At 38.3% G+C, this 25,395-nt stretch overlaps 3 protein-coding genes across 4 annotated transcripts in view; 2 read left to right on the top strand and 1 right to left on the bottom strand.

Moving 5' to 3' along the window:
- Positions 1-3,115: 3,115 nt before the first annotated feature.
- LOC111322863 (centrosomal protein of 85 kDa) lies at positions 3,116-15,725 on the top strand. 2 transcript variants are annotated; one of them, XM_088730217.1, is made up of 17 exons: positions 3,116-3,456; positions 5,140-5,316; positions 6,282-6,611; positions 6,974-7,217; positions 7,470-7,694; positions 8,074-8,164; positions 8,324-8,400; positions 9,526-9,601; positions 10,208-10,303; positions 10,902-10,960; positions 11,228-11,342; positions 12,057-12,149; positions 12,401-12,478; positions 13,038-13,100; positions 13,572-13,628; positions 13,904-14,003; positions 14,736-15,725. In XM_088730217.1, the coding sequence occupies exons 2-17, from the start codon at positions 5,145-5,147 to the stop codon at positions 14,906-14,908; spliced, it is 2,049 nt and encodes a 682-aa protein (XP_088586343.1). In that variant the 5' UTR covers positions 3,116-3,456; positions 5,140-5,144; the 3' UTR covers positions 14,909-15,725. The 2 variants fall into 2 exon arrangements, with proteins under 2 accessions (XP_088586343.1, XP_088586344.1); XM_088730218.1 differs by lacking the exons at positions 13,572-13,628; positions 13,904-14,003; positions 14,736-15,725 and adding an exon at positions 13,260-13,378 and having other exon boundaries at positions 3,316-3,456.
- A 1,929-nt stretch (positions 15,726-17,654) lies between these two features.
- LOC111323656 (LYR motif-containing protein 2) lies at positions 17,655-20,201 on the bottom strand. The gene is made up of 3 exons (XM_022927066.2): positions 20,126-20,201; positions 19,876-20,016; positions 17,655-17,877 (listed from the first exon to the last, which is right to left on the bottom strand). Exons 1-3 carry the CDS (start codon positions 20,168-20,170, stop codon positions 17,800-17,802), a joined length of 264 nt encoding a protein of 87 aa, XP_022782801.1. The 5' UTR covers positions 20,171-20,201; the 3' UTR covers positions 17,655-17,799.
- A 21-nt stretch (positions 20,202-20,222) lies between these two features.
- LOC111323641 (uncharacterized protein C6orf118) overlaps positions 20,223-25,395 on the top strand; it is an 8,068-nt gene continuing 2,895 nt past the window's right edge. Inside the window, exons 1-8 of the mRNA XM_022927041.2 lie at positions 20,223-20,433; positions 20,964-21,100; positions 21,673-21,819; positions 22,753-22,952; positions 23,147-23,275; positions 24,077-24,261; positions 24,547-24,614; positions 24,971-25,050. Of these exons, the coding sequence (XP_022782776.2) occupies positions 20,258-20,433; positions 20,964-21,100; positions 21,673-21,819; positions 22,753-22,952; positions 23,147-23,275; positions 24,077-24,261; positions 24,547-24,614; positions 24,971-25,050 (1,122 nt within the window). The 5' untranslated portion in view covers positions 20,223-20,257. The remainder of the gene's footprint in view (positions 20,434-20,963; positions 21,101-21,672; positions 21,820-22,752; positions 22,953-23,146; positions 23,276-24,076; positions 24,262-24,546; positions 24,615-24,970; positions 25,051-25,395) is intronic.

Here is a 25,395-nt window from a genome sequence, read left to right as displayed (position 1 = left end):
CTGTTCCAGCAAGACAGTACTACTTGTTTGTGAAGACGAGCGAAAGAAGAAACGAGAGGGGCCTAAGGTGAGCGGGGAAAAAGGGTCTCTCTCGTCTCGCCCGCATGCGTGTCGTTTAGCTATTCCTTCCTGTTACACATTTACCAACGCGATTGATGTATATATTGTTGCACCAACGTAAATTTACACCCAAACTGGATGGCATACACAGCTGATTTTAATCGTGGTATCCGTAACGATGGTAGCACCCAGCAACTAAGGTGTATTACTGTCTGGTTCCTCTTGAGTGTGAAGCCGGGGCTATTTTTAAAATTAGATGTGTTGGAGCGTAACCTGTTTCTCAGACAGTCCAGAGCCGCTCGCTCAACCTCATTCTTGTCCTTTTTGGGCGAGAAGGGTGTAAATGTGTTCGCAATTGGCGCGCAGATACGATAAGGCAATGAGAGTTCACACTTTCAATAAAGCAAAACAAACTTCTTTGTCTACCCAACTGAATTGTTATTCAAATATTTGCGGCCTTCAGAAGTTCTGTTCAAACATATTCAAGAGTTCTTAAGCCCTTTACAAAGGAACTCATATTTTCAACGCAATTTGGAGTAAATCCCAAAACATATTTGCATTCGATGGACAATCGTGCGACACGACTGCCGGCGATCGATAACATTCGAGTAACATACAAACACAGCGAGAAGAAAAGAGAGAATTTGAAAGTGTGAAGACACAATTTGAAAAACAATGTTTAGAGATTCGAAAGCCGTTTGTTTAAGTTTACTAACTTTATTAATGGTTTGATTTTATTGGAATGGAGTTATGTTTTTTTTTTGCTGAATGTCAGTTTTAATGACTGACTGAACATGTTAGAGTGTGCAGCAAGTGCCGTCCAAAAATGGTATCCAGTGATTCCAGTGGGTAAGTTCACAGATGAACCTTTATTTAAGTGTCATAAAAATTCTAGTACAGGACAGTACTAATTGGGGACACTAACAAAAACAAAGCTAGTTAAAATAAAGTAAAATTGTCCTAATTAAGACGTAGAATGTAAAATTTCTAAAAAATCATATAAATTTACATATCATATTAGGTATTTCATAAATAGCAAGAGGCACAACTACTGTTGAATACGTTTATTTCGTCATGTGTGGCTACTTCAGTTTGACATGCTTCATCGTGCTCAGTGCACAGTTCTATCGTGAACACGCACTCAACCGATCTCAGAAGTCAATTTTCCGTTACTTTCGTTAAATCATTATACGCCTTTACAGACTTCAGAAATTTACAAACTGTGGTCGTTTCCTTCGGCCATCATACGTGAAGTATTACGCCGGTAAAGCGAGTATCAATTGCTGGTGCTAATGGCTGGTAAAGAGCGCACGAAAACAGCATTAATCCAAAGTATGGCTATTTATTTAAAAATGTTTTCTAAACTGAAAATCCTAATCTGAAATCACGGCCTCGGCTAGCATCCTGTCAAACAAGGATCAAAGGAATTTCATGATCATGTCACTCAGATAGAATCAGGTTAACCTTTTTCAGGCGTTTGTTTAGTTAACGGTGTGCAACAAAAGGAGGAAAGAGGTTTGGGACGCGACCCGCGTACAAATGCTCCTTCTTCGCTCTGCTCTGCGCTTCCTGGATCAGCTTGGAAACAGGTGATTGAGACTCTCACAAGCCAGACGGTCCGTTATTTGAACGAAACGCTAACACCATAAGGACCATAAGTCAACTCGCCGACACCTTCGGTCAACTTGCCGACATCACTGGTCAACACGCCGACAACTTCGCCAAAATATTGCACCTATCATGCGCCAAACAGTGAGTTAAGATGTAAAGAAATTGATACTGTCACTAAACCGAAGTGACCGAGGATATTAGCGAATGGATCAATCATAATACTTGTACGACTTCGCTAGATTTATTCCAATATAGCCAATCATTTGAGCAATAAACAACTTCATATGTAAGTTTACTAGTTTAATAAGCTATGAATGATGTTCGGAGAACAGAAGAAAATTTACTTCAAGGGATAATAGAGAAAAGAAGAGTTACCGAAGGAAGAAGTTGGACGGGTCAAAATCTGAGTATGTGGGGGCTGGCGTTCTACCAGACAGGTGACAGAAGGACAATTTTTTCACGTTTGTTTATCAGTAGCTCAGTTCTACTCATTGAATTTTCTGTGTGGAGGACTGGGTCAGGTCGTAGGAACAGTCTCTGAGGTCTATAAGATCTCTTCGGCACTACTTCGACAACTTCTGCTCTACTCATGGCTACTAGCTTGTGGCAGTGTTTGGAGAAAAAAAAATCACCCCAAAAGAATTAACCAATTACTGTGTTCCTGGCAAAAAGGAAAAATTAATAAAAAAGGAAAGAATGAATGAAATAAGGAGATTAAAGAGACGACCACCACTAAAGAAATAAATAGAGGCAAAAGGATCGAAGATTATGGGATGACCGGTTCATCAACGTAATCAACTGCCAGCCACGAAGCCGACGTGACCGTCGAGTATTGACTTACGACACATCTTTCGCAAACAAGAAACGGAAATGAAATCATCAAAAGTAGACGAAGCGTAACCTTCTGTTTGTTTCGGCCTGTTTCACCCAATCACTTCCATTCCATATAACAGAATGTTTATTATCTGTTACTACAGATCGCTAACCACAGTAAATGAACCTGCTTGATTATGGCTAACAGATACGTTGGTAATTTCCCAGTAGATTAAGTCAGGTGACTACTTTTAAGAAACGCTTCAGGGGACAGGCACTCAAGTGTTATTTTCTGAGTGTATTTACTGACGTACAGTCATGCGAAATTTTCGCAATTTCAAAGACAATACGAGAGGGTTATTGCAATCAAGTGCTTGAGCAATTTTCAATGCTTTTAGTTTTGGTGAAAGTTTCCCCAGAGATTTGAAATCTCAACGCTCTGAAACTGTGCACGTAAAACTACAAATTAATTAAGAAGAAAGAAGAAGTCATTTCGCAAAAATGAACAGTATTGAAAGAAGTAATAATTCCTGCACCCTCCCCTCGCGTGGTGACGAAACTTAGGGATCCGTGCGTGACGTCACGCATTACCGTTCAAGCGGCTAAACCGCTAAAGAGATTCAATTCCCATAAATTTTTAATGACAGAAAAAGACGGAAGAATTTCTTTTGTAGTCAGCACAACATAGTGGCGAATAAGCTTTTCGGCTACTTAGGGAATGATCTCTCGTCTGAGGAGTATATTGATATCGAGAAGTTTGTTTACAAGTCTATTCAAGTGATTTGTTTTCGTTAAGGATTGTGTGGTTGGTCGAAGACATCGTCGATAGTGCATTGTTTGATCGCTTTGTTTGAAGCGGTTTATTTGAAAGCTGTACGCCATTGAATTCTATTTTGATCGGGAAACTGTCTATTCTTCTCTTCCAAACTGTATCAAAGGTATAAAAGAGGGGAGACTTCGCTTATTCCGACGGTAAGTGGTTTCATTTGTAAGATTTTAAGCTATCAGTGATACTGGGATATCGCGTTTCGTATCATTTCGATTTTTGCGGCATGACCATGCTGTTGATCAGCGTCTCTTTACTTTGGCTCCATTTTTTCCAGAACCTTCTTCGGATAATTTAGGCGTTCATATTTAGCTCGTCTTTTCTCCATTTAATCTGTTCTTTTACACTCTATCGAAACAGTTTCACTCTTTCTTCTTTAAACGATCTGTCATAGCAGCCAATGGTGATGTTTGTGGTTACCATGCCGAAAAAAGCACTTAAATGTCGACAAGTCATGATTTTTTGGGTGATTTGCCAAATTCTTCCAAAGTGTGAAATCTTTAATAACTCCCAAAAAACCATTTTCCTTGAAATGAAATTTTTAGCTTTAAAATCCGCTTTGAAGGGAAACAGCTTATCAAATCGAATGGTGGCCTAAAAGCTTTCTTTTCCTGCTGACAAAAATTGAATAGCCAATCTTGCTTCCTGTGGTTTCAACTTCGATAAAAAACCAACAACCATGACATTTCTAGGCTTCGCTTCCCATAATTTACGTTAAGCTGGGCATGGAATCGCTTTAAATTTCCTTCGACTTATATGTTTTTAAGAAACATTTTGAATGTACTAACTTTCAACAGTTTGAAAGAGCTTACGTGTACCTGCTATTTCATTTCCGCGTTCAGCTAGACAAAGTTTTATATATTAAATTTCTTTCTCTCTTGTAATCCCATTGTTAAGCCATATGTGGTTATGTCCATAAACAGATTATCTTTCGACGGTTCTTGCTAGTAAGTTTTCAATTTATGTTTGTTGGGCTTTGAAGTGTACGTGTCAAATCGAATTGGTGAAATAATGAAGCTTGCTGTCAAATCAATAGTTCATCAACTAATTGAATCCAGTAGCGACTGCTAATTAATGCATAAAGTAGAGGTTTAATCGCTATTCACCATTAACAGGTATCAGCAGGCAAAAACATATCCTGCTGTGTTTCTTGGTTTTGTATGAATACGAACAATCTAAAAATAGTTAGAAAAAACGAAATGTGGGAAGTATTTAAAGGGAACTTTAACAAGGCAGATGAAATATTTGTGGGAGGTAATTAAAGTGAACTTTGTCAAGGCAGTCAAAATATTTTAGAATATAATTAGGTGAAAAGTGAACAGAAAATATGGCAACCAAAATGTTTATTTACTGTGATCCTGCTGAAAACAAACAAACAAAAAAAAAAACAATTTCAAAGAAATTACTTGTCCTAACTTTTGGAAACTTTACTACAGAGCTCTGTTTGGGTAAGATTTTAAGTTATATTTTTGTGCAGACAAAGGATGTGTCCTATAGCTAGCCTGTAAGCAAGAAGTAACACGATGAATGTGGGGAAGTGAGCAGGAAAGAGAGAGAAATTGTTATCATATTATTCTTTCCCATTCCCACCTGCCACAGGAGCTTGAAACCCTCCTCTTTACTGCTTTTTGTAATCCAAACCTCCCTGTAGCAGTTAATTAGCTTTGCTCATGGGTAGTAATAATGAAAAGGGTGCACTTCAACTGTTGTGTAGGCAAAACAATTGAAGGTGTAGCAGAGGAAATTTAGTCCAAGGGTTTTTTTTTAAATCTGCATTGAAAAGAACTCTGACTTTATTAAAAATAATTATAATAATGTTTTCCCTTTAGATCTAATGTCTACCTCACCATACAGTCCTACAGAGAGTAGTTACTGGTCATCACCAAGATTAAAAATACCCATTAAAGCTGTTAACCTTGACTTCAATCACAATGTTGGAGTTTTGCAAGTAGCAGCATCTGGCAAATCTCTGAGTGAACCATCTTCTCCTCAGCTTTGGCACAAAGGTACTCAACATTTCTTCTCATGTATAGGATACTGAGAGAGGGCATGAATATCTTTAAATACAGAATAATGCATATTATTACATGACTCGGGCTGTCAGAGGGCCAATAACTAAAATCAACCAATCAAAATGCTCTATTGCCGGTCAATATTCTCTCAGTATTGGACCGGGCACAGTCCCGAATGGTCCCAAATGATACCGCACTTGTGTCCCTTTGGATTTCAGGCGTGTAATAAATCTCTTATTAACCAAGCTTGCTCGGGACCGTACTGGAAGAATATCGGCCCTTGGTCTTTTTTGTATGGACCTTGCTGCGCTCGGTCCGTACTGTCAAGACCTCAGGCCGATATTCTCCCAGTACGGCCCTCGCGCTTGGTTAATAAGATATATTTAATTGTAAAAACAGTATGTATGGCATTATTATAAATTGTTTTTTTATATAGACATATATGATTGCAGAGATATGGTACATTTGAAATAGCTAGAAATATGTGTAACATAACATTGTAAGAATATTTGCAAGAAAAACTTCTGGTCATACATTGAACATTTGGGTTTCATAGGGTGCATGGAATAAAATTTTGTGAGAAACTGCTTAACTCTTCACATTCTGACATCAGCATGCATATTCTCCATACTGTTGTCTATACATTTCCCAAGGTGCTGACAAGGAGAATTTGTTTGATAAAAAATAATTTCTGTAGTTGTGATTATTCTCTTTATTCTCATGACCTTAATGTTTGATTCAATGGTGATATTGTAAGGAGAAATTAGAGGCTGGTCACTCTTAGAGGTCAACCAGTGACAGTAAAATAAACATAATAAACATATTTTAAGTATGATCTTGAGCACATAGACAAACAAAATGTTTCTAGATAAGGTAACTATGGTTAACTTCAACTATCTATGTTTAAAATCTTATTTAGGGGAAAATAAATCTTTAGAATTGTTTTGGTTTGTTTCCAGTTTCAAACACAGATCATGTTGAAGTTCATAGACATCCAGAAAAAAACCAAGCAGCTCATAGTGGCACATTAAAGACAAGACAAAAACATGTGACAAGAAAATATAGTGATAATACTGAGCTAGCAGAACTATTAGCTGAACACCAAGAGAGGCAGTTAAGGAGCATGCAGGGTCTAAACACTGGGATACAACAGCCTTGGGGATCAAGCTTGAGACTTAATGAACTTCACATGCAAACAAATGCAAGTGACAATGGACTTACTGGCTTCACAGGACAAATGCCTTTAAATAATGGAACAGGGATACAAGCTAGTCAGACTATGCCCACAGGTGAAGTTTTACAATAGGTCTAAATTTTACTGTACTTGTGTTTTAATAGAGGCTAAATAAAACTGTTAAAACCTCCAGCACTCATTTATGGTAAGCAAGGCAGTCGTTACACAACCAAAGTGGTTCACAACCAAACTTGGTTGTTAACTAATACTGTGTCAATCAGTATTATAATTAACAAAACAGAAACAACCAAGTTGGATGATAAATTCTCCAAACATATCCAAGAATCTGAGCTCTTAAACCTTCTGAAACATTTTGCTTTGTAAAATCATTGTGAATAATCTGTTATGTATCCCCCTTACCACTAGTTTGCATGTTGTGGAATAGTGCTGTAACCATTTTAGTTTCTGTTTCTGTAGGGACGTCAGCTCCATCAATGAGGTCTACAATTTCAACTGGATACCCTGCACCCCTTAGTCATATCACAAATTCTTCAACCTCACACCGAAATAGCCCCCTTAATCTGATTGGAGAGGGTTACATAAGCTCATCTAACTCAACTTCAAGATCCATAAGCCCATCTAGTGATGACAGTGACAAGTGGAGCTCGTACCTAAGAGCAAAAGATGAGCTTATTGGTCAAAAAGATGAGATAATAGATAGGTAAAGTACTTCTTTAGATTCTGATTTACTTATTTTAGTGAGTTTGTTGTATATACAGCTTGATCTCAGCACAGATGGAAAAACCTATTGCATTTCTGGCCATTATTATTATTAATATATAATAATTATTACTGTGCAACTAGCAGGGGCCACCTTATTCTTTAAAATGCATGGTGAAAATTAAAAAAATAACTAGTTCATGTTATTCCATACAAGTTAAATCAAATTTTGATTCTCTTTTTGATGTTGTAGACAGAAGCAGAGTATATTTCAACTTCAACAGCAGCTAATGCTTCAAACAAATTCAGTCATTCATCGAGCTGTTCCAACTCATTACCACCTCAGCCGAACTCAGAGCACAGGAGATAGTAGTTCACTGTCTTTAAAGCTACAAGAAAGTCAGTATGAGAATGCTCAACTTAGAGCACTTTTGGCAGAGAGGGAATCATCTCTTGACAAAGCTCAGAAGAAACTTGGGTGAGATTTTGTGATGTTTTGTGTCCTTTTTGGAAGTTTCCAGTACGTACGTGATAAGGAACAGCATGCATGCACTGATTATTTGCCATAAAGTGTTCTTGACTGATTCACTCACAAGTGACTGATTGCAGGGTTGGAAAGCTGCTTTCTGCTTGGAGAAATTGAACCTTACATGAAATATAACTTACCGTTTACTAATTAAAAAGTAGGAAACTGTAAAACTGAAGGCTTTGATGTTCACTTCCTCTATTTATCAATCTACACAGTTTGAGAAAGTATATGACCAGGGTTTTGTTTTGTTGATTTAAGAATATTACATGAGCAGCGCTTTGTTTTGTTGATTAACTGCTGACCAACTTATTTTTTGTCTATCTTGCAGAGAAACAGAGTATTTGCTGAAAAATATGGAGGCCAGCGTAAAGGATTCTGCTGCTTCAAATAGACAGGAACTCGAACAACAGAAACAAAAGGTAACTGATTTGAAACATTTCCGTAACAACTGGCTGTAGCTGGGATTGAAAAACGTTAAGGTTTTGGCATAACTTGTTGCAACTTTGAAGTTTTAGCCAAAAACCAGGTACATGTAGTTTCAGGTTTACGTGAAAAGTGATCTTTACCTTCGTTACTAGGTGGTTAAACAAGAAAAAGCTCAAGCAGAGCTGTCAAGTAAACTGGAACAGCTAGAAGAGGAAAAGTTAAAGCTCAAGTAAGTTATTTTCTTGGACGTCTTAGCAACGACTTGAGCTATCCGACATCTTAGCTCTACGAATTGAGCTAACCGCCTCCCGGTTAGCTCAATTGGTAGAGCGCCGGACTTTTGTGCGGGAGGTCGTACGTTCAAATCCGGCCGGACCAACACTCAGGGTCTTAAATTAACTGAGAAGAAAGTGCTGCCTTTGTAATAATATCTGCAAATGGTTAGACTTTCTAGTCTTCTCGGATAGGGACGATAAATGGAGGCCCCGTCTCCTGCAGGGTTGGGGTAGGAGACGTTAATTTCCCACACACGAGATTACTGTGTAATGGATTTCCTCCCCGGGGTGGGATGGGTGGGTAAAAAAAGGGGTTGGGTGTCAATTGGAACGAAAGTTCTGTTCCTTTCTCCCGCCATTCCTGTGGCGAATGAATTAAACTAAACTTAAACTTAAACTTAAACGACTTTGTGAGCTCGTGGTTAATAAATCCAGCGTTCTTACGTGTATTGTGACAACTGTCTTTGCGTGGAGAGTTTTTTTGCAATCAGTTTCCCTACTCAAGGCTCTTTAAAACAAATTAGCTGTACCATTCCCCCTGTCCAAAATACCCAACCCCTGGCGTTTATATTAGGATGGGTTGTTGAATAATCTACTCAACTTTTAACCTTGATATTCTTTTTACTAAACTGGTGAACGGTGTGCAGAGGAGAAGGTGTCAGAGAGCCACAGTGGTTCCTAGGAACACTTGAAAAATCTTTCCAATGTTAAGTCGCTGTTTGTTGGCGCCTTATGCACTCTTTAAACCAATGTTGCCCACTAGACAGAGTGGGCGGCGTTTCCCTCGTAACTCGTATTGATCCCAGGGGTACCCTGCATCCCCCACAAAATTCCCGCTGATCTCTTTGAATCCCCGCTTGCCTTCCTGATCTCGAGCTTATCCTGTGGATTTTCAAGTTTCACCCATGTCCCGTAAACTACTCCCTTTATCGGTTCATTGAAGTATTCAGGGTCAATATTGACACCCAAAGTCTTATAAGTTAACAGAAAACACTGAAACCAAAATGGCGGCTCACTCGAGATTTACCAAGCTTGCTGACCGATGTATTTTTGGTCACGTTTTTGTTTGTTTTTGATAGGAGAGAAAAGCAGAGTTTGGAGCGGTATCTGAAGGAAGTGCCAACCGTCGAAGAATATCAGAAGTTAAACAAAACTATATCCTCAATGAACCATTGGAAACGTGCATATGGATTTTAGTACCTAAGTTGCTATATGCTTCGGCTTTTCCAGCAATTATTGCATGACTAGGGCTATTTGACAGGAATATTTAATTGTAAAAAATGCCACTGTAAGCCAGTTGGTTGAGCTGTTGCAATCCAAGCAAGTGGTTTGGGGGAGGGGGGGTGGGTGAGGGCTAACTTCAGACGGAGTCATAGCAAAGTGTTCTTCAGATTGCCGCTCAATCAAATTCAGGAATTAGATGCGTACCAGCTAGGACTGTTGGAAGTTCCAAACACGGTGGGGGCGGGGGGGGGGTGACCCCCTCTTTCCCCGCCCAATCCAGAGGGAGTAAAGAAATTTCGATGGAATACATTAGCAACATACAAGTGGTGGAGGGTGGGGGGGGGGTTTACACTAACATCTGACTGCTATTTGGGAGTAGGTCAGTTTTTTCGTTTGTTTTTGTAAGTTACAGAAGAGGAGGTCACATCTTATCGAAGACTCCACCCTCACCTTTTTTAAGTATTATGGAGTTATAGCAACTACGTTGTATTAGTTCGTCGTTATCATTGGAGTTTTTTCGTCCTTAACGTTTCTTACCTTAAAGATGTTCGTGATGAGTGTGAAAAACTGAAAGAAACTATATCCGCTAAAGACAAGAAGCTGACCCGCATAAGCAAAGCGTTTGGAAACAAGGTAAAGTTTCTAAGTTCGATTGGTAATAAAGATAGGGTGATTATACTATCTAGTGACTATACTAGTGAACAGACAATTTGGAAACCCTGAAGTTCTAAATCAGTGATCATGTTGCCCCTTTATGTCCTACATCCGAAGCGGAGGTCTTTGCATATCCTGCTTCTCGTACATCCTGCTTGTGGTGTTATCCTTCCTCTCTGCCTTCCTTCTCTACTAAAGTACAGTGTATTTTTGTTGCTATGTTAACTGGCATTCTGCCTATTTCAGGCTTCTCTCTAAGGTAAAATTTAATTTATCAATCCGGGATTTCTTTGTTTTTGCTTTGCTTCGCTCTGTGATTGGTTTAGAAATCGCGCCACCTTCTCGACCAATCAAACGCAAAGCAAAGACTTATTGCGACTGATTCCTCCTCGTTTTCCTGCTATTCGGGCACTTCACCTGGTTAAACTCTCAGTAATCAACCTTGTGATATTTTCCTGAGCTCTGATTATCTGTCGTGATTAGTACGCTTTTGGTTTTACAACACTCAATTGATTGTTCCTTTTTCGGAAATTATCGCCCACACTTCGTTCACCTTATCTTTTTTTTTTCCCCTCAGGATGACGAGGCAAAGAAGTTAACAGTGGAAAATACTACTTTGAAAGAGAACATGCAAAGGTACATACGAAGCGAATTTATTTTCTGCGCCTACATGGCTAGTTTTGGCCTTGAGTTGCTGGCTCAAGACGTGGGCACAAGTTGGGGCGCAAGTTTTATGGGTGCCCGGGTAGCTGCTCAAATTTTGAGCTCATGAGCAAGGTCTTTCCTCTCACAAAGCCTCAATCTGGTAGCTTATTGAAGGCCCTATGGGCAAGAGGCCCAAAGAAGAAGCTCCAGCCGCAGCTTAGATTTAGGCTCATTCGACTCAACCCTATTTGTTTTCAGACTTCAGGTTTCTCTCGATAAAATCAGCAACGATGGTCCCGTGTCGCTGATAAACTTTGAGGATCTCAAGATGGAGAATGAAAGGTTACAGGTGGAACTTGACCGAACGAAGAAGGTAAACTGCCAACTTTTGCCGATTACTTTTATTATTTTTTGTCTTTTTTGTTTGTAATTTTTTTTATCCAAGGTCTCTCCCGCGGGACAAGGAGTGAACCTGGCATAATGAGAAGATTGAGAACAATTTGCTTTGTTACCCCTTAAAGGTGGTAATCCTCAGAGAATTTTAAAGAAAAAATTGCTTAGAAAGGATTCATGTGGTTTAACTCTTGTTTGTGGTGTGTGTGCTTTTTTTGTTCGTTTTTTTTTTTTTTTTTTTTTTTTTTTTTTAAACAAATCAGGCTGTCACAGGCACACAGAAATCTGTTCCTCTCCCAGACAAATGATATGGTTCAATACTATTGAGTGAGATGGATGCACTGGTTCCTTTCAGTTTTCTTTAACTGTGACTGGCCGTATCTTCCTTAGTTCAACTTTTTACGTTTGTTTAAGGGTGTGAATCTCTTTCCGAAGATATCATGAATGATTTGTCCTTCTGCCTGCTAAATTAAAGATAATTTTTTTTAAATTCAAGTCTATACCTTTTTAGTGATAAGTTTGTGAATTTCCATAACCTCTTAGCTGGATATTGATATTGTATGGAGAATTAAGTGTCATGTATATCAATACTGGCATTGAAAGGGTTAAGAACAAGAAGTAAACGTCAGTAGGGGTAAACGTTCCTTTTTCACTCGATCAAAATAATCCGTCATTACGAAAATTTTTCTTTAAGGTGCTAGAGAACAAGCACAAGAAGATGAAGACTCTTCACTGTCAAACACAGAAGGAGCAGAAAAGCTTGGAGGAACGATTAACGCAAGAGGAGGTATGAAAAGAGCTAAGATCGCTTGCACAACTGATGTGAACCCACTCAATGGAGTGTTTCATATGAGAAACTTCGTCGCCAACTTAAATATTCATCTTGGTTTGATTCAGTGTCTTCTAAGAGTAGTTTGGTTTGAACAGAACGAAAAAAAAAAACCCCGAACACTCGCTAGTCGGCAGAGGGTTGTGTTGTGTTTAATGGAGAGCATTGCTGATGACGAACGCAAAAAATCCCTGCTCTTGTGTTGGCAGGAAATGGTCCATGCTTTGCGAGATGAACTTGTAGCGAAAGAAAATTCACTTGAAGAGGTCAGGAAAGCAGTTAAGGAGGTGAGAGCAAATGTAGTTTCCACATCGAACGCTTTTGAAGCCTGGTTTGAAATTCGCACCGACTCTCGCTCCTTGTATAGTTGTGGCTTCACTAACTCGATCTGCCATATAATTCTCGTGATTTTGGTTGGCAGAATTTGGTACTGGATCAACTTGTTTTCCCTATTTGACATTTTTCTTTATTATCATCACTTGTCTCCTTAAAAAGTAGGGTATAGTGTTAGAAGAAATTCTTTCTTGGTCACTCACTGATATCTGAGTTCGTTTTTGGTGTGGATTATCATGAACTTCATTAAGCCGGAAAAAGGCAGCAACTGCCTGGGTTTCAATTCAGCTGCGTTTACGTGTTTGTTGAGCAAAGGACAATGAAACAAAATGAGGCAATTAAGATATGGATATCTCTTTTAGAATTCACAAGGATAACTTTATCAGAAATGAAATGGCACTGGTTAGCTAGGGATGGCGGGAAGCACGGATAGGGGATGGAAATAATACTCGCCTTTGATGGTTCGCATATTTGATCGCACTGTATTAAACTGTTTTAATATCTTATTTTCAGATTGCTTCTCACAATCAGGATTTGCTGGAAGAGAACTTAAACCTTCAATGCCGTTGTGAGCAGGTAGAACATTTGTGTGATACCTGATTCTTTTGTTCCTTTTAAAGTAGTGCTTTCACTATTCCGCTTAGTACCCTCGACTTGACGCCGTCTCTACTCTTAGCGAAGTATTGATCGAATTTCGAGCACAAGTTCAAAACTCGTTCATTTTATCATTGTTAGTGGACTTCTTGGTCATCATGACGAAATATTGCACTGAGGGACCAGACACCAGACATTATTTATTCCTGGGGGAGGGGGAGAGGATTTTGGACAGATCACGTGGTTTTCAGGAGGAGGAGGGAACGGAGAAGGATCAGTCGTCGCCAACAGAGTATAGAAGGGGGGACTTTGGACAATTGACAGCCAATTGCAAGGAAGAGTGGAATCATAATAATATTGCGGAGCCTACGGGGGGGGGGGGGGAAATTAGGTAAATTTTATCGTGAAACAGCCATGATAATATGTTCTGAATTTGTATATTTTCTTTTACAGTTACAAAAGCTGAATTCGAAAGAAAAATTGGAATCTCAGAGAAAACTCTGGAAAGAGGTATGATAATATGAAATGAAGGTTGCGTCACGTTGTCACGTAAGCTATGGAAGGTCACGCTTTCTACAAAGAATGTCACCGTAGTGGCAGAAATATCGGGAGGTGATAAATTGGAAAAATTAGTTGAAATTTTTCAGAATTGTGTAGTTGCAGCTGTAAAGGTACGCTAAACTTTATCCTGTTCATGGTACGAAGATGGCGTTTCAATTGACTTTTTACATAAAGATGGTTACGGTAACTTCGTTTAAAACAAAATTTTTTATCTACTACTGTAGCTCTCTGAATGTACAGGGGAACTCAAGGCTGTTGTGCAAGTTTGTCGGGAAAGAAGAGAAGGAAAAGATCCTGATATGTCTGTTTTGCTTGGGCTCAGATGTGAGTTGGCATTTAAACGTTCTTCTTTAATCAATTTGTTTTTCAATTTGTTATTTGACGTTGTGAGGAAGACACGATGGCTCGATGGTTAGTGGAATGAACTCTGGGACAATAAGCCCGGAATTAAACCCTAATCGGGTTATTGACTTGAAATTATGCTCAAAACAGACAACTTAAACTCTCTTTCCACTTGGGGGTGTACATGGGTACGGGCTCACTGTCAAGGAAAGTTAAAAAATTATTTGAGTGTGTAGGGGTAAGGATTATTGGTTCTTGGGGAATATCAAGCAATATTCCATGTCGCTTTGAGCTCCGGCATTATGAGTCATCATGGTTTGTGTCCAAACTTTTCAAAGAAAAATCGTTCAGGGCAAGGGCGTCGGGCTTGGTATTTTGGGTCTACACAGACACTCGTTCCCTGTTTTTTTATCCGTATAGTAAGTGGTTAGTAAAGGACTGGGTCTTAGTGCATTTTGAAAAGTCAGTCTTCAATTGTTCAAGTTTGTCGCTTACTATCCTTGTCGTTATTTTGTTTCTTTCTACGCCGTAAACAAGCAAGTACTGGTTTCTTTAAACTCACGGTGATGCTTCGCACAGCTTGGGTAATTATTCGAGAGATGCCTGAAATTTGTAAGAGAAACTGTTGAGTTTGGGGCATGAGAGTGAAGAAACGTCTAAAAAAAACTCAGTATCACACCAATGGCTCACTTACTTTCTTTCATTGCTCTCCAGCAACTTCTATCGATGAAGACGAAAGTGAAAGCAAAGACACGTCCGATGACGTCGATACCGTAAAATCGAAAATAGACAAAGTTCAACAGCTACGGTCAGATGTAGAAGGCTTACGGAAGTTTATCTCCGATCAATATGCTGAGGACATTGGAAATAACTGCAGGATGCAATGATGAAAAGAAGTGTTTGAAATGTGCTTCCACTTGCAGAGGGTCAAGCTTAGTGTTCATCGCCCTAATTTAGCTGTGGCAGAAAACGAGTGGACCATACAACCTGACAAGGAAGGGGGGAATATTACGAGTTGTCCATGCAACTTGACAGGGGAGGAGTGACGTAATACGAGTGGTCTGGGCAACTTCATCGGGGAGGGGCGAGACTCAATAATGAATATGACTGGAGTAAACCTATGCACCATGAAGGGTTTCAAATTATTATTAATTTAAAGACGCTGAAATTTAAACTTATTGTGTAGCTGCATTGGTGTGAATTAATCCAAAAATAATCTCCTGTAAAGTCGCTCTTTGGAATGTAGTGCAACTTTTGGACAGCAAAGAGATTTGAAGAGTCTTACGATGCGCCATTTTCTAGAGGTGAAAAAATCTCTACCATAGCTATGAATGGAAATTGTTTTGAAATTTCTGACGATCATCCCCGTTGATGTTTTTCAGAATGAGTCACCCCTCTCCGAAACATACAAAGCCAGGAAAACGGCGTTGTAAACAACTGTAATTACAATCCACTGTATTAAAGATTCTCCCTCGTTTTTTTTTTCCATTCAAGTTCGTGTGATAGTTCTTCCGTTCGTTTTGTTCTTGAACCGAGGCATGACAGCTATTAGTTTATAATTTATTGACAGAAGAGTTGAGTAATGCAGTCAAATAAAAATAATTTAGTCAAAGTTATCACATGTGTTGTATCATACGTAAAGGGTGTAAAGAAATGAATTGAATGAAAGAGAATTATAGCATTATTAAACCTTTCTTTTTGTGAGATAGTGGTCACTCGCGATATGATTACTACAATTTAGTTGCCTGCTCGCGAGAGGTGGGTTGTTTTCGTTCATTCTGTGTGGGGGAAGTTTTGGCCATTGCGTGTTACGTGTCACTTGTTTAATGCGTGTTACGCGTGATCTGGCTAGAGTGTGTCACGCGTGATCTGGTCAGTGCGAGTCACGCGTGATTTAGCTAGAGCGTGTCACACGTAATTTGACCAGTGCGTATCTCGCGTGATTTGGCTGGTACGTGGCAAGAGGTTGTAAGCAAAACGGGATTACAACTCCTGCGCTTTGATCCCTTAAACTATTTCTCACAAGGCAATGATTAATTTATTGTTTTTTTGGGTTCTTGTGCAAATTAAAACCTAAGTAATAGTAATTTTTTTCAATGTAAGGAGACTAAATTGTGATAAAATTAATAAGTCATCAAGTTGAAAACTGTATGGTGTGTCTCATCTATGGCAGCGTGGAAAGTATCAAGAAACGGTATTGTGTTGTCAGTTGAAATTTCTGCCATAGGGGTAATCACAATTTACCACAGTTATACTGATGGAACATGGGTAAATGATAGGTTGGCCTAATAAACTAACGACGGAAGGAACAAACAAATGCAAGGAGTGAGCGAGTGAATTGATGAATGATGGATTGTATGGAATGAATAAAGGAAAGAAGAAAGAAAGAAAAGGAGAAATGAGTGAAAAGTATTGATGGTATCGTTTGCACAGCAGTCTTTTTATTTTCCTTTATATGTAAAAGAGAGACATGATAACTGAACAGGACTCCTTCCTATGGAGGCCCGTCCCCTCCCCACCCGTCCCTTTTGCACTTTGGTGTCATGCCACTCTTACTCTTGATCACTTTTCTCCTGCTTGGAGAAAAGGGAATGGAATGCATACCATCAGGCTTCCCTGACAATTTGCTAGTACCTAGTTTACACTCCTGGCTGGACAGAGACACTATGGGAGTGAAGTGTTTTGCCCAAGAACTCCTTGTGGCTTCATACTACATAGGAATCAGCATAAGCTCTGCCTGGGTGGGCTGACAAACGTGAGTACAGACTTTGAACTTTGAACTTTGAACTTTATTTTTATTTAGACACGGTAAATCTATCAGATAAAATAATAATATTATTACAATCTATTATTACAGTTACAATCTATTTTAATCTATATAAACATGATCTAAAATTTAAAAGTAAAATAGAAAAAAATAAAGAAATTCTGCTTTACATAGATGCCGTGTGTAAACTAACGACTTTATCTTTTACCTTCATGAAGTTTTAAGTAGTTTCCATGAGTACAGAGTAAGGGTGACTCCCATCTAATAATTGTCTCCTTACACTTTCTTCTCCGAATCAGACATTAAGGTTAGGGGAATAAAGGAAATGGTCACTAAGTAAAAAAGGTTTTGATTATTTTACAAACTCTCCACTTTATTCTTCACTTTGTGATATAAACTGACGAGGTGTGATCTTCCTGACTTCAATTCCTTTAAAGCACTTTGTATATAGCCAACTGGTCTGGCTCTTGCCAGTTGGGATTAAAAAAAGACACTGCATTTATTCATATAGATTCCAATTTGTTCATATTCACCCTGAAAAGCCCTCATTGGGAGAGTGTTCACATACACACATCAACAGCAATTTACTCTAGTCTTCTCGGATAGGGACGATAAATGGAGGTCCCGTCTCCTGCAGGGTTGGGGTAGGAGACGTTAATTTCCCACACACGAGATTACTGTGTGATGGATGTCCTCCCCGGGGTGGGATGGGTGGGTAAAAAAGGGGTCAGGTGTCAATTGGAACGAGAGTTCTGTTCCTTTCTCCTGCCATTCCTGTAGCGAATGAATTAAACTTAAACTTAACTTAAACTAAACAATCAAACAAAGAGCAGATAACCAAACGCAGTCTCTCCCACCAGATTCTCCTCATTCTACTCCTGAGCACTGGGTGTTGCAGTCACAATAGTCTCCATGTTTTCTGTTAACCATATGACAAGGTGGTTCACTAACTACAGTTGGTACTTTTCTGTGCAGGGCACTTGTTTGGCCATGAAAGCACCTCTTTAATCCTTATTTAGCCAAGTAAATTGCTGCTGACATTTCTCTTAATGTGAGTCGACCATGTGACAGCATCATTTTGATGACAATCTGAGAAAAAACAATCAATCAGTGAACCAATGCAAATTGCATAAAGCAAATTATTGTACTTTGTAGTGTAGCTTAGCACTAAGGACAATCTGCAAAAATAAAGGATGGTTCACATTTACAATATAATGGCATATAACACATACTGGTAATTTATCGTCCTTCAAATATTTTGTAACGGGCATGAAAAAATGTTTACAAACAACTTACTGTTTTGCTGTGTGGGATGTTTTCTTTTAGGTGTTCTCTGGAATGACTCATAGAACAAAAAAATATTTCCCTTCTTCTGTAACAACCACAAATATTGCTCTGTATTTTGCACAGAGACTTATCATAGTGAACATCAGGGTTGAAAATTGAGGGATATCACTATGTGATATACTCGGAAATCCCTCAGTTTTAATTAGGGAATATTCGGTCACGTGATGTGTTTAAAGACCAATCGCGGGCAAGTAAAATTATTTGATGGTACAGAAGTGGTTAAATTGTTATGCCCTTACTTAGCTTGTAAGAAAGAAATTGTGTCCATCGTAAGAGTGGTACCAATATTGGTACTGGCCATTCTTAATCTAAACCCCTCTCAGCATTTTAAGGCTATAAAATAGAAAACGGGGAGAATTTCTGGGGTTGTGCATCTTGTCACAGGCTTACCATCTTAAATATCCGTGGTTTTGGGTTTCTATGGTAACGGGTCCTGTGGCATTTACATGGCAGTTATAAATGTAGTTTAAATATATTGCCTCCAGAATCTTTTGCTAATAGTCAGTCTTCAAAAAAAATCAGCTTTGAATAAAGCTTAATAGTTCATTACTTGTTTGGAAGTGTTTTTTTCAGCCAGAAAGCATCAAAATCCCTCGTTTGGGGCTTAGAAAGTTCGGCGGTTAATTCGGCTTGCTCTCCATAGTTTGAAAACGAGACAAGGCAGGCAGCTTAGGCATTCAGATCGCACACCACCTCGTACTCGAGACAAAAATGTTTTACCTTCTAGGTCTTAATTTCCCACCGAAATTCAACAGGTCACAGAAGGATTATTCAGCTGTTACGGTGACTCGGTTTTGAATCACTCCATTCAACGGTTTACGAGAAAATGGAACGCAAAGTCGTAGATTTGGAGCTCTTCTAGGGATCCAGACATTATGGGTCATCAAAAGAAATTCCAAACATGCGTTTTGGTTATCGAATTTCGGACCCAGCCACCCTACCCAAGGTACAAAAATGTGAAAATTGTACAAATTTGTAACCCCTGTAGGGGCCCCAAAGGCACTACTTTGTCCTTCCGGCAGATGTCGTAGCCAAGATCGACCAATAAGAATCGAGAAAGTTTTGTAAACATTCTCAGGAAAACCCTTTGAATGTTAGATACGATAACCAAAATGCATGTTTGGAATTCCTTTGATGACCCCTAATGTTCAGATCCCTAGAAGAGCTCCAAATCTACGACTTTGCGTTCCATTTTCTCGTAAACGGTTGAATGGAATGATTCAAAACTGAGTCACCGTAACAGCTGGATAATCCTTCTGTGACCTGTTGAATTTCGGTGAGAAAATAAGACCTAGTAGGTAAAACATTTTTGTCTCGAGTATGAGGTGGTGTGCGATCTGGATGCCTACGCTGCCTGCCTTGTCGCGTTTTCAAACTATGAAGAGCGAGCCGAATTAACCATCGAACTTTCAAAGCCCCAAACGAGCGATTTTGAGGCTGTCTGGCAGAAAAAAAAACACTTCCAAACAAGTAATGAATTATTATGCTTTATTCGAAGCTGATTTTTTTTGAAGACTGACTATTAGCGAAAGATTCTAGAGGCAATATATTTGAAATACATTTATAAAGGCTAAGTAAATGCCACAGGACCCGTTACCATAGAAACCCGAAACCACGGATATTTAAGATGGTAAACCTGTGATCTTGTGCTACGGTTTCGGCCTTTCAGGATATCTTGGAAGGGTGAATGGGAAACACCCTCAAGAGATTCCCCTACATGTTTACGTCGCTGAAGCTTACCTCGTCCTTTTCGTGCTTGTTTTTCTTAAACTCTGATCTTGCCCAATCAGCAAGTTCTTTTCTGTGATCTTCATTTTCCACCGCACGTAACGTCTTTAAGATTTCACGGTACAGGCTTAGAACTTGCTTTCTAAGAAAGAACTTAGATAGAAAAAATTCACAATCAACAAGTCTACTATTAAATTTTTGCATAAACTGATGTACTGGAGCATTTCCCTCCCTCAAGCAAGTTTTCAATTGTTGCTGTTACCTGTTTCAAGGAAAGCGCATTTGAAGGCAACTTTCCTGCAGCCATTTTGAATGTTGGCTAACCGAGCCCTCATGAGATGGCCTAGGATCTGGGGCGAGTCTTTCCTTGGAGACGAAAATACTAATAAAAAACATGGCGGACGAGAAGCGCAAAAGTTCTTCTCTAAAAAATTTGCTCGAAACTGTTTACGAAGTACATAGAAAAGATATCAAAACCTATACAAGTGGTCATCTAAATTCCAGTAAGCTGTTGAAACCTCAGCACCAACGCCACACTAAATGGGAGAGTTCAGATAAGCCACCAGTTAGGTAAGCTGAGGAGAAGTTTACGAGAAATTAAAAGATATTGCGAAAGAACATTTCACAGATTGACCCTCAACTTACCGTGAAATAACATGTTTTTGCAGAAAATTTTTCAAACAATCTGAAAAAAGAAAATTTGAAACACAAGAATCGAATTTTTCACTTCTTGCACTCCAAAGATTTTACACAGCAACCCTAGACACTGTCTGTCATACTTTTGTTCTTTCCTTAGCGCTTGGAACTTGATGATAAGACACAGAATTTCCCCTAGTTGATGTTTCTCTTTTTTCTCGTCAATTTTGTTAGCTTTACCTTTGAAAATAAAGTGATATTTTGTGAAGAGTTCCTTTATTCGTAACCCCCGGGAGGAAAGGGTTAAATTTAAGGAGGTAGGATCTGCAGGGAGGCTGTAGTAAAAAATCTGAAGTAGCTATTTTTTCAAAGATTTAGGCCAGAATTATTGGAGTTCTCTAAATTTATGTAAAGTTTTTGTGAATGAATTTATATTCATAAATGTACATTATTCTAAATTGCAGACTCAAGTCTCCCAGCAAGCTTGTTGATCTTCCAGTGAGGAGAGGGGAATTAAGTTCTACAGAACTCAAACACAAGACAATGGCAGATCGTATTGTTGAATTTAGCCTGGGACCAATCAGAAATATTGCACTTAACAGTGAGTATTACCAGCAATTTGGAGATTATTACTAGGCTGTGAAGTGAAATTCGAAAATTTGTTCCACACTTGTAACCATGCAAGGTAATAAGAGCTGGAACACAGCAATTAAGACAAGACTAACTCTTTAACTTCCAAGATCTGATTGTTAATTTCTCCCCTGACAAGGTGCTACACATTTCCTTGTAAATTAGTCACCAGAATTTGGTGATACAATGTAGATCAAGGTAAATCTTCTACCTGGTAACTTTGAATTTTCTCTTAACTTGTCTGCTGGATAATATGTGGATATTACAGGGAGAATTTACATGTTAATCACTTCTGAGAGTTAAAGTTAAAGAGTATTGGTAATTCTGTTTATATTTACAAGTGTGTTATTACTCATAAAAGTGGCAATAGTGTAGTAGGAAATGCTTTTTTTCCATATATTTTAAATAGCACTTTGTATAAATGATGAGTGACGAGAAATACAGATGTAACCCCCCAACAATGAGATATTTTTTAGAATTTCCTTTTCATCAAGTTTTGTTTGCTGTGTTTACTTCAATGTTCTATGTTTTCTTGTTCAACAGAATCACAATCAAGACCACATTCAGCAGAAGATTTTGATGAAATGGTTGGAAAACAAAAGGGAACATTAGACAAACCTACAAAAGACAAAATACATGTGGAGGAGTTGCATCTGCCAGAAATAATGATCCCTACAATTAAAAAGAAAGGTGGGGATAACAGATGATTTTTAGAAAAACACCATCTACATCATATAAAATGCTATGGATAATTTACAAATGCCTTTTTTTTCAGGTCAGAACACCTTAAAATATCCACCCCCAGGTTTGATTTGGTTGATTTGGGTTATGTATCTTACTGGGAAAATTGTCCAATGTCATAATTCAACAAACTTTACTGTCTTTTCAATGAATTATAATTTGAAAGAAATTTCAAAACTTTGTCTTCTATCGCTAAAAAATAAAAGAAAGTCTGTTAAATTTTGTGCTATGTTTTTGATAGACATAGGGGCCTGCTACATGTAATTGGGCCTCTGAATTCTGAAGGGAAAGGCTTGAGTTAAAGCCCTCTCTTAATTTAAAGCAACATGGTTGTGGTACTCTGGCGAGAGAATCACAGTTTCATTCTATGCTCCAGCTCTCCTCTTAAGGTTTAAATGGGTGAGTCAGTGAACTGTCAGCTGAAGGGAACCTGATGAAATTCTGAGGAGAGGTAACCTTTGATAAACTAGTTTTCTAGCCTGGAGGAGAAGCCATGCTACCTACCTAAGTTTCTTTATTCCTTGCAAACCTTAAATAATCACAAACAGTAACAGTTGAATGGAAGTCAGTCTCAATTTACTCAATTTATAGTTATATTGCAGACTTAGCCATTAAGAAAAGGCTGATAGTTTCTAAAGAAACTGTTTGGGGCTGTGTCGGTGTGGGTAACGAAATAATTTGTATATATGGACAAAGTAACGATTAAAAAAGCTGACGTTTCGAGCGTTAGCCCTTCCTCAGAGCGAATTGTGGGTTGTGTGTGAATTGTGTGTTGTGTGTGCTTTTAAAGGCAGAAAATGGAGCTACGTTATTGGTGAAATAACGTTATTGGTGAATAAGAAAAGGGTTAATCATAAATGTCTTTTATATCTTGACTTTTAGGAAGCTCTCGAGAAAAATCAAAACCAGATGACCTGCGCCATGCATTTGTGGAGACTTATTTGAGCTACCCAACCAAGGCGGACCAGTTTGAAAGCTTTAAGAAATTTGGTGACCAGGTCATGAACCTAGGAGATGCTCATGATCGAGGTGTACTCACAGGAGAAAAGAATGTCCGCAATTTGGAGCAAAGGCTAGCAAAGGTATTTACTAAGATATTTAATTGGCTATTTGCTTGGATCGAGTTATTTATAGGTTAATTACCAGCTTCATCCAATTGTGTCAAAATGGTTATATTTGATTTAAGTCATCTTTAGAAAATTTCTAACTAAACTAGAAATAACTAGTACACAAAAACTAAATGTGATTTGAAAACTAATTTTCTTTACCTATTAAGCAATTGGCTTCTTTGGAAACTGCAAGTCAGAAAGGGCCAAACTTTCACAGACTGCAGATTTATGACAGATGTTTGGCTGAGATTATTGCAGAATCCAAGACATTTGGTCCGCTTCTACAAAGGATAAAAGTGAGTTTGTGCAGAGTTGTTGAGTATAACTTGCAACTAATCTTAATTTGAGATACCTTGAGCTCCATAAATTAGTTACAAAGTTCTGGCTGTAGCAATGATTTCTTGAAGTGGTCAATAAGCAATTAATTTCAACCTCCCAGAGGTGATAAACAGTCATGTAATTTCTTCCTCTAATATCCATACATCATTCATTGAAAAGGTAATGATAATACTTAAACTATTCACAGGTAGAAGCTTGTTATCTTGATCTAACATTAAATTCATGGAATTAATTTACAAGGAAATTGATAGCAGGTAGAGGGAGAATTACCAATCAGATCTTGTTGTGGGACAGCTGCTGCACAGGAGACTACCGTCCATGAATAATTGGCTGGCAAATTTTGATAACTGGCAAGCCATCCATGCAGGAGGGGTATCAATTCTATCTTTTTCATTCCATGAGGCAGAGAAAAACATTGTCCTGTCCTGTTTAAATTCTAAATGACATTTGAAATATCCTTAAACTTAAAGAATCAAAGCTCATTGGCTGCACATCACAACAAGGTGGCATCAATGCCAGAGTCACACTTAAGAGTAAGACTATGAAGAATTCAAATTCCAGATTGCAAGAGACTCAATATTTGGTGCTGTAATCAGGTAAAAAGAGATTAAATTCTAAGCCCCGTTGTTGTCATTTTGAGGACTCAAAATTGAACTGTCCAAGCAATCCAATAAGATAACACTGCAGTAGTTGGAACTGAAAACTGATTGTTGAATTTGATACTATTAGGTAAAAACTATACTTTTTTTACTTTACAGGGTGAATATGACAGTTACATGACATATTTGTTAGACACACAAAAGCCATCACAACACAAAGTGCTTTATCACCACATTGATAGCTTCTCAGAAAATCCATCCACCTCAGACAAACTTAAGGCTGAAGAGAAAAGAGTTGAAACTCTGGAAAGGGAAGCAAGGCATCTCCTGGAAGAAAATGCAAGGTTGTACATCTCTATACTATGACAAAACTTTTTGTTAGTTATACTCAAAGCTACATGTTTAAGCTAGATCAAGTTTTTCTTTTAAGCTAAGGATATTGCCTGATTTTAAAACTATCTCGTCAGAAAAAAGATTATTGAAAGCTTTTATCTAATTCAAACTACCTACTCTGTCAAAATTTTGCTTTAACTTGTTTGATAATTTGTTTTTGAAGTTTTAAATTTATTGTAAAATCTAATCTACTCTAACGTATCAAAAACAATGTAAACTTAATACTTTTTCAACAGATTGGCAACGCTGGTGCGAGAAGCAGAGCAAAACGCTGCCGAGGATTTGAAAGCTGATGTTACAGTTGGTTAGTTCTCAAAAGTTTTAAAACTAATTTTACAACTTGATTTTTTCTTCACTCTACACTGTTCAGAGAATGATAGTTGGTAACAAGAAACAGGTAGACATAAAGGACTTATGCACTGCATTAAGGTATTGATGGAGAATTCAGGTAGAAATAGTTTTTAATCCTTTTACTCCCAAGATATAATTGTTTTTCTTTCCCCTCTAGCTGATACATTACAAAAATTTGGTGTTAGATCAAGATAACAACTTCTACCTGATAAATCTGAGTATTCTCATTACCTGTTTGCTGGATAATTTATGGATATTGTAGGAAGAAGTTACATGTTCATCACTAATTTTTGTTTTCTGTTGTGCCAGAACCTCAAGCCAAAGTGTCAGTCCATATTGAAGAAGTTCCCAAAGACCTTGAAGAACAAGTAGAAGATTTACATGCACAGGTTTTTGCCACATATTATTTATTTCCATATATTTAGGTGCCTTATTTATTCAAGAACTCACTATTCAACAAATCCATTCAGATGCATGATACATTATAGTGGGCTTTGAGTAATGAAGGAGACTGGTGCTATGATCGAGATCCCAGCTCTCCAGCTTGGATCTTTTTGTTTTTGCTGCTTATGCTGTGGTTTTTAACAAATGCTCATTCCCAGGTGAGGTGATTATATAATTAAGATAACATGAAATGATAACAAGAAAGTTTGGGTTGACTTGAAGGTAGATATTTTGCCAACACCTTGAGAAGCATTGCAACTTGTAATCATAAAGAAATCTAATCCTTTAAC

The sequence above is a fragment of the Stylophora pistillata genome, chromosome 8 (assembly GCF_964205215.1).
Source record: "Stylophora pistillata chromosome 8, jaStyPist1.2, whole genome shotgun sequence".
Classification (NCBI taxonomy): Eukaryota; Metazoa; Cnidaria; class Anthozoa; order Scleractinia; family Pocilloporidae; genus Stylophora; species Stylophora pistillata.
Note: the sequence above shows the minus strand (reverse complement) of the source record. Positions and strands in the feature narration are given on the sequence as shown.

Excerpts from the sequence above, each read along its gene's own strand:
- LOC111322863 (XM_088730217.1), top strand. The coding sequence starts at position 5,145 with ATGTCTACCTCACCATACAGTCCTACAGAGAGTAGTTACTGGTCATCA. Across the intron at positions 8,401-9,525 it reads GAGGAAAAGTTAAAGCTCAA|GAGAGAAAAGCAGAGTTTGG; the intron begins GTAAGTTATTTT and ends TGTTTTTGATAG. Across the intron at positions 13,629-13,903 it reads AGAGAAAACTCTGGAAAGAG|CTCTCTGAATGTACAGGGGA; the intron begins GTATGATAATAT and ends CTACTACTGTAG.
- LOC111323656 (XM_022927066.2), bottom strand. The coding sequence starts at position 20,170 with ATGGCTGCAGGAAAGTTGCCTTCAAATGCGCTTTCCTTGAAACAG. Across the intron at positions 20,017-20,125 it reads ATGCGCTTTCCTTGAAACAG|TTCTTTCTTAGAAAGCAAGT; the intron begins GTAACAGCAACA and ends TTTCTATCTAAG. Across the intron at positions 17,878-19,875 it reads ACAAGCACGAAAAGGACGAG|ATTGTCATCAAAATGATGCT; the intron begins GTAAGCTTCAGC and ends GTTTTTTCTCAG.